Source organism: Juglans regia, chromosome 8, assembly GCF_001411555.2.
Source record: "Juglans regia cultivar Chandler chromosome 8, Walnut 2.0, whole genome shotgun sequence".
Taxonomy (NCBI): domain Eukaryota; kingdom Viridiplantae; phylum Streptophyta; class Magnoliopsida; order Fagales; family Juglandaceae; genus Juglans; species Juglans regia.
In genome coordinates this window covers 17,570,548-17,582,552 of record NC_049908.1, presented here as the reverse complement: position 1 = coordinate 17,582,552, position 12,005 = coordinate 17,570,548, and the positions used below count along the sequence as shown (strand labels likewise).

Genomic DNA, 12,005 nt, shown 5'->3' with positions numbered 1-12,005 from the left:
CGAAAAAAATACAATGAGGTCATGTCATGATGCCGTCAGGTAGAGGTCTCAAAGAGATTGTGCGGCGTTTGCATATTCACTACTTCAAACATCATTTTTCTATATTTTTTTTGTAATTTGTTTGGAATTTAAATTTGATGTCAAAATTCTAAGATTTAAAATTGAAGAGACAAAGATAAATAAAACAAACCCTATAGTATTACAAGTACCCAAGCGAGTTTAGCAAATAACATTGAATACTCGAAAATATAACAAGCTCTATTTTATGTGTATATTTATTTTTAATTTTAAACTCTATAATTTGTGTGGAAGCTGTGAAAAATCTGATTCTCCTTTTATATATATATATAATAAAATTGTGTTAAATAACTTATCGAGATACTCCCAACTTATGAATATTTTAAATTGAGAAATATTAAATATAGTTTTCAATATTGTAATTTCGCGAACTCATTTTACACAAAAGTGGAGCCCATAGTTAAATATAATATTTTCTATGTGAGTCTAAATTTTATTAATTCCTTTTTTTTTTAAATACAAGAGACTTGTACAAATCAGTATAAATCATTTTCCTTTTAAATTTTAAAATATTTAGGGATGGAATCGTGCATTAGAGTGTATTCCCTAAAAGATAAAAATCCGAAAGACCTTAAAAGTTAAAAGTGGTCTCACGAATATTGTGATTTTTTTTTTTGGTTCTGTTGAAATACAAACTAATTATAGACGTATATAAAGTGAAAAAGAAAGGAATATAAAATTACATAAAAAGAAAATTATAAAAAAACCGTAAAAAAGGTCAAAAAATTGATATAACTGATTCTCTCTCCAGTCTCCCTCTCCCTGTCTTGAAAGTCTTCCACGTTATGCTCGTTTGGTAGATTGGAATCCGACTTGCGTTAATCACGATCTCTCAGCGCAGCGCACTGTATATTCTTGAATTGCCAGAGTTTCGTGGTTTGGTGCTTTGTGAATCAGATCTCAGACAAAGGTAAAAATAATTGGATTTTCTCTTCATTTCTTTCTCGATTTCCTTAGCTCACCTCTAGTATTTATTATCTGCCATTTCTGGATCTGAATTTTTCTTTTGTTCTTTCTCTCTGTTTGGTCGACGACTACAATTTCATGCCTTTGAAAGTTTAAACTTCTTTTCCATTTATCGCATCTTGTATCCTCAATTTGTGCCGATCTAAAGTTTAGATCCTTTAAAACATCTTGATCAGTTAGCAGTTAGCACCCTTCCTGTGGATTACTTAATCCCACTATTCTCAGTTGCGTGTTTTTGTCGTAATTGCTTGTAGTGAACCTAGTTATCACTTATGAGAATCTGATGAGAATCGAGGTCATCAACCTCTTGAAGTCCAAAGGAATTAGGATAGAAAGAGAGAAAGAGAAGGGATAGAAGACGTGAAGAGAGATAGACTGAGTTTTCACTTGAATACCAAAGTTGGCCTCTTTCCCAACTTACGGCTACTATTTATAGAAGAGGAATTCAGTTATATGAACAGTTATGGAAACTACACAAATTGACTCAATACGACAAGCAAGAACGACACCGTTCTATTTATTCTACCTTAACACTAAACGACACCATTACAGACAGTTAAACAACCCAACCAACACTTAAACAAAACTCTGCGTTTTGGTCATTCCTTTTATGCGAGTAAAGACTTCAACCTGAGTAAAAGACTTCAACCTTTGTTCATGCAACACTCAGCCCTTCATCATGCTATTATCGATCTATGATCTCGTTCAACTTCCATCATTGTAGCCCGTAACATACCCTCCCCCATCAAAACACCTTGCCCACAAGGTGAGGAAACCTGTCACGCAGTGACCAATATGGCTCCCAAGTTGCATCATCCACACTAGCTCCCTTCCAATGCACTAAGACATCAACTACTGACCTGTTATGAACTTGCCTCATCCGCCGCTGCAAAATAGCCTCAGGTTCATGAGTTAGTTCACCTTGCGAATCTACTGGAGGTAAGGAAGATAGTGGGGAGTGATGTTGACCCAGTTTTTTCTTAAGGCAAGAAATATGAAAAACTGGATGGATAGAGCTAGTTGGAGGCAATTCCATCTTATAAGCAACTTGTCCTACTCGTTGGATACTCGTTGGACAATCTGAAAAGGTCCAAAGAAACGAGGAGAAAGCTTGAGATTCCTTCTAGCAACTAATGATTGTTGCCTATAAGGCTATAATCTCAAATAAACCCAATCCCCAACAGCAAACTCTCGTTCTGTTCTTCTCTTGTCAGCTTGACACTTCATCCTTTCTTGAGCAGCAACTAAATTACTCTTAAGAGTAGAAAGAATCTGATCTCTAGTTCTCAAAACTTCATCAACTGCTTGATTAGCAGTCAAACCAGGTATATAAGCTTGCAGCTTGGTTGGAGGTCTACCATACACTACCTCGAAAGGAGTTAACTTGGTAGAAGTATGAGGAGTGGAGTTATACCACCATTCAGCCAAGATTAACCAATCAAACCACAACCTAGGCCTGTCCCCAGAAAAACTCCTCAAAAAATGTTCAACACATTTGTTGACTGCCTCAGTTTGGCCATCAATCTGAGGATGGTAGGCAGATGAGTAAGAAAGGGTCACTCCTTGGAGGTTAAAGAGTTCCTTCCAAAAGGAACTGGTAAAAGTAGCTCCTCTATCAGAAACAATATTCTGAGGCATGCCATGGAGCTTAAACACATTATCAAAAAATAATGTTACCACTTTAGATGCTGTAAATGGGTGCTTCAAAGCCATAAAGTATGCATATTTGGATAATCTGTCAACAACAACCATGATGACAGAAAACCCTTTAGAGATTGGCAAGCCTTCAATGAAATCCATGGACAAATTTGTCCATGTATTTGTAGGTATAGGAAGAGGCTGTAAAAGACCAGCAAGATGTAGATGTTCCACCTTATTCCTCTGACACAAATCACATTCTCGTATATACTGTTTCACTTCCCTTTTAAGACCAGGCCAATAAAAGTCATGTCTAGTTCGATGCAATGACTTATGGAATCCTGAATGTCCAGCAGAGGGACTAGCATGGATAAAATGCAAAATTTTCAGTTTCAACTCATGATTATCAGGTATATAAATTCTGCCCTTCTTGAATAACAAGCCATGCTTGACAGACTATTGTGATTTTTTTTTTTTTTTTGTTTCTGTTGAAATACAAACTAATTATAGACGTATATAAAGTGAAAAAGAAAGGAATATAAAATTACATAAAAAGAAAATTATAAAAAAACCGTAAAAAAGGTCAAAAAATTGATAAAACTGATTCTCTCTCCAGTCTCCCTCTCCCTGTCTTGAAAGTCTTCCACGTTATGCTCGTTTGGTAGATTGGAATCCGACTTGCGTTAATCACGATCTCTCAGCGCAGCGCACTGTATATTCTTGAATTGCCAGAGTTTCGTGGTTTGGTGCTTTGTGATTCAGACCTCAGACAAAGGTAAAAATAATTGGATTTTCTCTTCATTTCTTTCTCGATTTCCTTAGCTCACCTCTAGTATTTATTATCTGCCATTTCTGGATCTGAATTTTTCTTTTATTCTTTCTCTCTGTTTGGTTGACGAATACAATTTCATGCTTTGAAAGTTTAAACTTCTTTTCCATTTATCGCATCTTGTATCCTCAATTTGTGCCGATCTGAAGTTTAGATCCTTTAAAACATCTTGATCAGTTAGCACACTTCCTGTGGATTACTTAATCCCACTATTCTCAGTTGCGTGTTTTTGTCGTAATTACTGAACTTGTACTTTGGATTTGATTAAAGAAATCAAAATAAATATTTTTATGCGCTTATGTTTTTGGTACCAGGTTTTAACAGAAACTATTATCTAACATGAAACGAAAAACTGTGTCAATCTATAAAACTGCAATAGAAGGGGTCTAAATCCAAGCAACTAAGTAGGGCAAAGTTTTGCAGTCCTGTCACCCGCGACTGCAACATTTTCACGGATACTGTATACTCGAGACTGGGACCTCATTTTAGGTTTGATTTTATTTTGTTATATTCTAGAGAACTATATATTCTTATCATACACACATCTTGCATAAATTTTAAAAAATAAAATTTTGAAAGATATGGAGTTAAAGGTAAAAGACAAGTTCTGATAGAATGTGAACTTATTGTGACGGCCTTGGATTTTTGTCTATTTTCTATGTTTAATTTATGCGAATACTTCCAAAAATATGAATTTAGATTTTGAATATGAACTGTCTTACTCTCTTGCTTGAGCTGCTAATCATGGGCTAGAGAAATTAAAATATAAAACTTTAGTTTGTTGTGAAGACTAACTTCACCTGCCTTGGATTTGTGTCTATTCTCTAAGTTGGTGGCTTTGAAGTTTAGAGTTTGAATATGTATTTTCTTTTTCTTTTGCTTGAGCTGCTAATCATGGGCTATAAAATTAAAAGTAACACTTTAGTTTGATGCAAGAGTCTTTTGCACATTTTCTTTTTTGGTTGGATGCTTCATCTTCAACGTCAATTTGGGATAAAAATTCAATTGGTTGTATATGTAGCGTGATCCTTATTATGACTTCAGCTTAAACAAGTATTTATTTTGATAAAGTTATTAAGTGAAGCCTTACTCCTGCTATATGTGATTGGTTACTAGGATTGCGGTATTACTTTATTTGTTAATGACTGGGTTGTGATGCATTTGTCTTAAATCTCAGCCTGTGCAACCTCTTCCTCAAGCTTTGCAAATACTGTGATTAATCAGACGCGATCAGATTTATCCTTTTAACTCCTGCTGTCTTTCTGGTCACTCATCTTTTCTTCAAATTCTGTTTCTGGCTTTATTTATCATCTCTAATGAGTATTATTGTCTGTCCATTCTACAAAATTTTCATAACTTGCTAAATAACTGATCAAACTACATCACCACCTTTTGATACAGTTCCATTGTTTAATTGCAATATCAGATACTCTTCAACAGCATGTTTTATAAAAAAAAATTAGAAATGGGTTTTATTATTATTTTTATATGGGATACTTAGATATAATTTAATGAAGGTTCCTATGCCTTTTTAAATCTAAGTCACCTTTGTTGCATCCAATTAATTATCTCAAAGTTTATCCTGCACCATATTTTTTATTCAATCATCCTTCACTAAGACTAGACTTAGTGTTTGATTGGATAATATGTGACATTAGTTTTCCTGTCATTGTTTGTCTTTCTTGGCAATGTATATCATGGGTGTAACTTGAAATAGGCGGTACAAGCTTGTGAGGAATTGTGTTTTGCCTTCCTGGTGTAGCATGTTTGAGTGTGTTTCTGGTATTTCTGCTAACCTACTTCTTATTAATTATTAAAAAGAAAAAAAAAAAAAAATCTGCTAACCTACGTTTTGGAACTAAACATACCTGGCAGATTATTGCTACTCTAATGTATTTTTATTATAGTTTATTCTTTCACGTGTTAAGTAATGTTTGGATTGCATTGCTCTGAAGATACATTCCAGTTGATTTTCTAGGATAGCAACCGTCACCTCATTCATTTCCTGTAAATTTAGACCTCCATGTAATCTTTTTTCCCTAGTCACTTTTCAAAAGAAAAAAGGTGAATGATAGGTCCCCTCCCCTCTTCTCTCTCTCTCTCTCTCTCTCTCTCTCTCTCTCCACCCAAACGTTCCCTACCAACTAGCTTAAAGAAGAATTAATAAACATCATTGCTAAATGCCAAAATCCTTTTATCAAACATATTTTGCTGACCTTGAGTTGTGTGTATTTCTATTTCTAATTTGATCACATATGTTCTGAAACGTGTTCAGGACCAATGGCGTTGGTTACAACTGCTGAAGTTTGTGATGCAAACCCACAACTAATTTCAAGTGGCGAGCTCCGGGCACTCCAGCCAAATTTTCAAATCTATGGCCGTCGTCAAGTCTTCTCTGGACCAATAGTTACCCTCAAGGTATTTGAAGACAATGTTTTGGTTCGTGAGTTTCTTGAGGAGAAGGGTAATGGCCGAGTTCTTGTTGTAGATGGGGGTGGAAGTCTGCGGTGTGCAATACTGGGGGGCAATCCTGTTGTACAAGCTCAGAATAATGGATGGGCAGGAATAGTTGTGAATGGCTGTATAAGAGATGTTGATGAGATCAATGGTTGTGACATTGGGGTCAGGGCTCTGGCCTCCCACCCAATGAAAGCCAATAAGAAAGGTATGGGAGAAAAGCACGTTCCAATTAGCATTGCCGGGACTAGGATCTCTGATGGGGAATGGCTTTATGCAGATACCGATGGAATTCTGATTTCCCGAACTGAGTTATCTGTCTAAAGCATATTCTCGTTGAAAGATACTTTATGTAGGATGATAATCAGGTTAGGCAAGTTCTGCTGTATTGCTTGTTTCTGTATTCTGTTATGGAGCTCAGTTCTGAACTGTTGATGAAACTGTGAGGTGATTAACCGACATTTTTCGAAGTCTATTGATGTCTTTGTCCATTTTAGATAAATTCGCTAGTCCATAACACCCAACGCACGAACGATCCCATGCAATACTCACGGCCACGCTTTGAACGGCGGCTGTTTTTGCCGCTAGCCATGCCCTCTGGACACCACTCTGCCTCCAAGTAAGCCTAAGAGGATGTTTAAGAATGAGATGAGACGAGAATTTTATAAATAGTAGTAAGATGACTTATGAATAGTATTGAGATAGTTTGAGTTAAATATTTTTTGAGTTTTGGAAAATGAGAGAGAAAAAGTTGAATAAAAAATATTATAAATAAAAAATATTGTTATAATATAATTTTTATTTTAAGATTTGAAAAAGTTGAATTATTTTTTAGTTTTTACTTAAAAGTTTAAAAAAGTTGTAATGATTAGTTTAAAAAATTTATAATTATTAGTTTGAAAGTATTTGTCTTTGAACGATGTTTAGAAATTAAATAATATGAAATAAGATGAGATGAGATGAAAATTTTTTCTAAACATCCCCTGAATCTCTCCCCACCCGCAACCTAATCTATACATGAAACCTTGATGTCAGCTTAACATGTAATATAGATGCTCTGTTTGATTTGACAGAAATAGAGGAAATCACAACCATTCTCAGCCATCGGCCACCTTCTGGCCACCGCGTGGAGTCACTCTCTTTGGTATAAACATCTTCCCTTTTCTCTCCTAGACATGATCTCGTGCATTAGTTTTTTCTGGGAGGTGCAAACTGAGCCACTTGTTTGTTGGTGTGTTAATGTTGTGTGCCATCATATGGAAATTGAGTATGAGTGTTTAACTGGTTAAGGCCTCGTTTGATTTTAGCAATCATATAAATTTATCTCATATAATTTAATTATTATATTTTTTTTTCCAAACATCCAGATAAAATACAATAAACAATTCAATTTTTTTAAATATTAAAATAAAAATAATATTTTATACTTGTATACTTCCAAAGTATACTTGTTTTTTACAAAATCTAACCCAACCCTTGCCAATGTCTATTAGTATGAACAACAGACCATGATTTGAGAGTTGTTAATATTCCTTTTGCATCTACAATTATTAAACCAGCTAAGCTCAAATCTGTTTCAGCTTTGTTTGCCATGGATACAACTTGCATAACATACCCTTCAAAGTGGTGCGTTTGTTTGGATTATATATATATATATATATTAATGTTTAGATTTGTATTTGCACCAAAGTTAAATAAGCTTCTATTTAAGGCTTTTAAAATCTTGGAGTAGAAATCTTTGGATGATTTGAAATTTAAATCCAAATTCTTCTGTCCAAACATAACCTAAATCAAATTTGACGTACGTCTTATTCATACATTTGTTCCCTACTTGGACTTCAAAAAGAGAGATAAAAGGTAGAGAAAAGAATTAAAGGCTTAGATTAGGGAAAAAAAACAGTACTTTGGTTTGGAATTTCGGAATTTCGAATTATTATTGACATCTATCATCAGAAATCAAGCAAACCAAGCTAAAGAAAAAGAAAACCCCTTATATGAAGTATTCGAATACTTAGGCTTCATCTTTTGGGCGCCAAAACAAAATAAAAGGAAAACAAAACGATACCAATTAAGGCTGCATTCATGTATATACTCTGATATATGGAATTTCGATAATTGGAGGAAAGAGAAGAAATCTTCTCTTATTAATTTTCGAGAATCCATTTTTATTGAGGGCATTTAATCCTTCAATTTATAATTAATTAATTGCTAGAATACTACGATCGATATAATTAACTATCCTTAATGGAAGCTTTCTCAACATTTACTTCAAAAATTAATGATATTCTAGACACAAAAGTGATTATATAAAAATAATTTCATAAACTGATGTATTTTGATGTGTTCTATCAGATTGTAAAATTATTTTTATTGTAATGCAGATCTGACGGCTCATATGGAGCCACATCAGTTTGTGGGATTATTTTTGTGTAATCCTTTTGTGGATCTAGCACTCCTCAAAACTAATTAAATGAATTCCATATATGATATTATAAGACCTGTATATATACACACACACATATATATATATATATATGTAATGGACTTTGCATATTTTACGACATTGGAAATTAAGCCCTTAAGACACCACCCTGTTATCATCTCCGACATGTACTCAACTAAAATGCAGCTTCTTCCGCCCTTCATTTTCATTCTTATATTGTCAGCTTTCTCCTTTAGGATTTCGAGCGCTGTGGTTTGCAGAAATGGACAAGATGCTGCGTCCAAAGTTGCATACACCCTTACTGTGAACAAGTATAGCAAGCCTGGCCCTGCAATATTTAATACCATTGAAGCCGCCATTAATACCATTCCTCCCAATAATGATCAATGGGTTCGCGTGTTTATTTCTCCGGGCATATATAAGTAAGATTTTTCACATTCATCGTCAAAATTATATAGACCATATATATATATATATAGTTTTTTTTTTAACTGAAATTTTGTTTTATCTTATATATATGTGCAGTGAAAAAGTAAGTCTTCTTCAGTATAGACATTGCATTTTCCTTGAAGGCAAAGGACATCATCTCACAATTATTACGTATAATGACCATGAAGAAACAGATCAGAGTGCCACGTTTACGTCGTATGTAGAAAATCTTATTGTCAAAGGCATTACCTTCAAGGTAAATAAAAAAAATTAAGCTACAAACTTATTCTTGCCTGTTTTGGTAATTTCTAATTAAATTTGAGTAATGCTACTTATCATCTCAACTTCCATCATCTTTCTATCGTCTTATGATGTGGCATTTGATGATTAGAAATTATTTATTACATTTCACTTGTAAATTTATCATTTAATACCACATTATAAGATAATGGAAGGATGATGAGAGTTGAGATGATAAATATATCTTTTCTTAACTATATATGGCCCTTGCAACGTCTCTTCACGTCTCCATGTATTCCTATTCTTTTCATGTCAATACCATGCAAAACATATAATATAGTCGATGTCCCTCGACCATGGGGACGTCATGTCATTACAAAGGAAATCTTTGGGGTATATTATATATGAGCGTTGCTAGGTACGAGCGATTTGGAACACCAAACCGTGTATCGATACTGACATGATTTTTTTTATTGAAAAGAAAAATTAGAAAATATGGCCATTATTTTTTTACTTAATTAATTAATAAGTAGGTTTTGCTCTGAAGAAATTAGGAAATTAAATTGAGGGATATGGGATAGCTGTAACTAATTACCCTTTTTTTTTTATCGGAATTTATTAATTTTTCAAAATTTCTATTTACCCTTAGTTGTCATAATCTTGATAATAATGAAAACAAATAACTGTATTAATGGTATCATGTCATGAATTAGCATAATCTGTGTGCCGCATGATCTGGAAATGAAGGGTTTAAATATGTACATAATTACGGTACTGTGATTTAATTTCTCAGTTTAGGAAAGTTGGCATTTCTAATATTTGGTAAGAAATATCCTTAATTAATTAAAATCTTCATTTTTTTGTTTCCTTTCAAAGAGACATGCATGTATTGAAAAATCTGATTATATATATATATATATATATATATATGTCAAAATTTATTAATAAATAAAATAACCAATAGTGTCAAATTATATATATTGTGGTTATAGTTTAAACCATTGACACTCATTATGCAGGGCACTAAATTCTAAAAAAAAAAAAAAAAAAACTCGAGCAATAATCCATTTTCTCTCGTCCTAATTAATTCAATTACTAAAGTAATTCTGCTCATTAATGAGTTTTTTTCTGCACTTATTATCCAAGGCTCAAAGTTGATATGTACATCATGTTACCCAACATGACCAATCGTAATTTATTTATTTTTTCTTTTCTGTTGCCAGAACTCCTTCAACAGGCAGGGATATCTGGATTTCTACAATAAAAGAACGAAAGGAGAGGTTAAGATAAAACAAGCAGTAGCAGCCAGAATCTATGGCGATAAATCTGCTTTCTATGGATGTGGTTTCATTGGATTTCAAGATACACTGTGGGATGCCACGGGACGTCATTACTACAAGAACTGCTACATTGAAGGTGGCGTAGATTTTATATGGGGCACTGGCCAGTCCATTTACGAGGTACGTACATAGTCACTGTTATGATATTTAATTCAAGTTCGAGACTACGAGTGAAATCATCGTCTTCATGATCATTAATTGCCGTACGTTGTTTTGTATTGATCAGGACTGTCTGATAAATGCTACAGCAGGAACACTGCTTTCTCCTGATTCAGTGAGTTACGTAACAGCCCAAGGTCGAAATTCATCAGGTGAGACTTCTGGCTTTGTGTTTAGACGAGGTATTGTGTTTGGGACAGGAAGAATTCTCCTAGGAAGAGCTTATGGTCTTTACTCTAGAGTTATCTTTCATAACACAATATTGGAACGAGCCGTAGCCCCTGAGGGCTGGGATGCATGGAACTCCAAATGGCATGAGTAAGTTTTTATATAATATAACTTGTCTAAATAATAGTACTTTATCTTTCTTTATACTGCATCCTTTTCCTTCGGCATCTTATAAGAGTTAGGGTAAGGATTTATTCAGCCTGAGTGTGCAACTTTCGCACACTCTTTGTGGAAAAAAATAATTAAGGAGAGTTTTGGATTCAAAACCTACCTCAACTCATCTCATCTTATCATTACAACTTTTTCAAATTCATACATAAAATATAATAAACAATTTAACTTTTTCAAATCCCAAAACAACTTTTTTAAATTTCCACACTAAATATAATAAATAATTCAATTTTTATTCTACTATTCACAAACAATCTCAATTCATTTCTGAATCCAAACCTCTCTTAAATGTGAGCTCGCATGAATTTTTTTTTTTTTTAATTATGGATTATATTTTTTTTAAATAGTGCACGGGATTTGTACAATCTAATTATTAGCACTACTCTCAGAATTAATAGCCATTATTTTTTAAACCAAGTTTTATTATTATTATTATTATTTTGTTATCGATGGTGCAATTGATGAAGAAATATTTATTGTGTAAAAAATTTAGGGATAAGTTGACGTATGCTGAGGTTGATTGTAAAGGTCCTGGATCAGACACTTCGAAGCGAGTTAAGTGGATGAAAAAGCTTCGTCCCTCAGAGCTATATCAATTTTCAACACCAAGATTCATCAACCAAGATGGGTGGCTTGATAGCCAACCATTATCATGATATAATTGTGGTGTACGTACGTCGGCCTCTTAGCGAGCTCTCTTTTGATAATTTGCTAATTATTCATGATGATCAATTTGCTCTTATTATAAGGGCAACATGGAAATCCCTTCGAATTCTTTGAAATTGTGTTCTTATGATCTTATTTTATTTAAGCTTTTTTTATGAGGGAACTTTGCATTGTACTGTTCTATCACCACCACAAATTCTAGTTTTAATAATGACTGAAATCAATTTTTTTTTCCCAGTAACATCAAATGCATGAAGTAATTAATGATGCAAAAAACAAATTGTTATTAAAAGTGAGTAATGATACATGTAGTCGTGAAGTGTACAAATATCGTGTAGTCGCTTTGAAAAAGAGTGAGATC

At 33.6% G+C, this 12,005-nt stretch overlaps 2 protein-coding genes across 9 annotated transcripts; both read left to right on the top strand.

Moving 5' to 3' along the window:
• The first annotated feature begins 764 nt into the window (after positions 1-764).
• LOC108987226 (putative 4-hydroxy-4-methyl-2-oxoglutarate aldolase 2) lies at positions 765-6,443 on the top strand. Of its 8 annotated transcripts, none has more exons than XM_018960106.2 (4): positions 787-988; positions 3,299-3,457; positions 4,689-4,776; positions 5,787-6,443. In XM_018960106.2, exon 4 carries the CDS (start codon positions 5,792-5,794, stop codon positions 6,290-6,292), a length of 501 nt encoding a protein of 166 aa, XP_018815651.1. In that variant the 5' UTR covers positions 787-988; positions 3,299-3,457; positions 4,689-4,776; positions 5,787-5,791; the 3' UTR covers positions 6,293-6,443. The 8 variants fall into 8 exon arrangements, with proteins under 8 accessions (XP_018815653.1, XP_018815651.1, XP_018815654.1 ...); XM_035693480.1 differs by lacking the exon at positions 4,689-4,776 and adding an exon at positions 3,039-3,092 and having other exon boundaries at positions 788-988; XM_035693481.1 differs by lacking the exon at positions 4,689-4,776 and adding an exon at positions 3,036-3,092 and having other exon boundaries at positions 788-988; positions 3,348-3,457.
• Positions 6,444-8,591: 2,148 nt separating this feature from the next.
• LOC108987206 (putative pectinesterase 52) lies at positions 8,592-11,634 on the top strand. The gene is made up of 5 exons (XM_035692790.1): positions 8,592-8,833; positions 8,937-9,096; positions 10,304-10,540; positions 10,647-10,897; positions 11,472-11,634. Exons 1-5 carry the CDS (start codon positions 8,592-8,594, stop codon positions 11,632-11,634), a joined length of 1,053 nt encoding a protein of 350 aa, XP_035548683.1.
• The last annotated feature ends 371 nt before the right edge of the window (positions 11,635-12,005 follow it).

Coding starts and splice junctions, on each gene's coding strand:
- LOC108987226 (XM_018960108.2), top strand. CDS start 5,792: ATGGCGTTGGTTACAACTGCTGAAGTTTGTGATGCAAACCCACAACTA.
- LOC108987206 (XM_035692790.1), top strand. CDS start 8,592: ATGCAGCTTCTTCCGCCCTTCATTTTCATTCTTATATTGTCAGCTTTC. Junction 8,834..8,936: donor ATTTCTCCGGGCATATATAA/GTAAGATTTTTC, acceptor ATATATGTGCAG/TGAAAAAGTAAGTCTTCTTC. Junction 10,898..11,471: donor TGGAACTCCAAATGGCATGA/GTAAGTTTTTAT, acceptor TAAAAAATTTAG/GGATAAGTTGACGTATGCTG.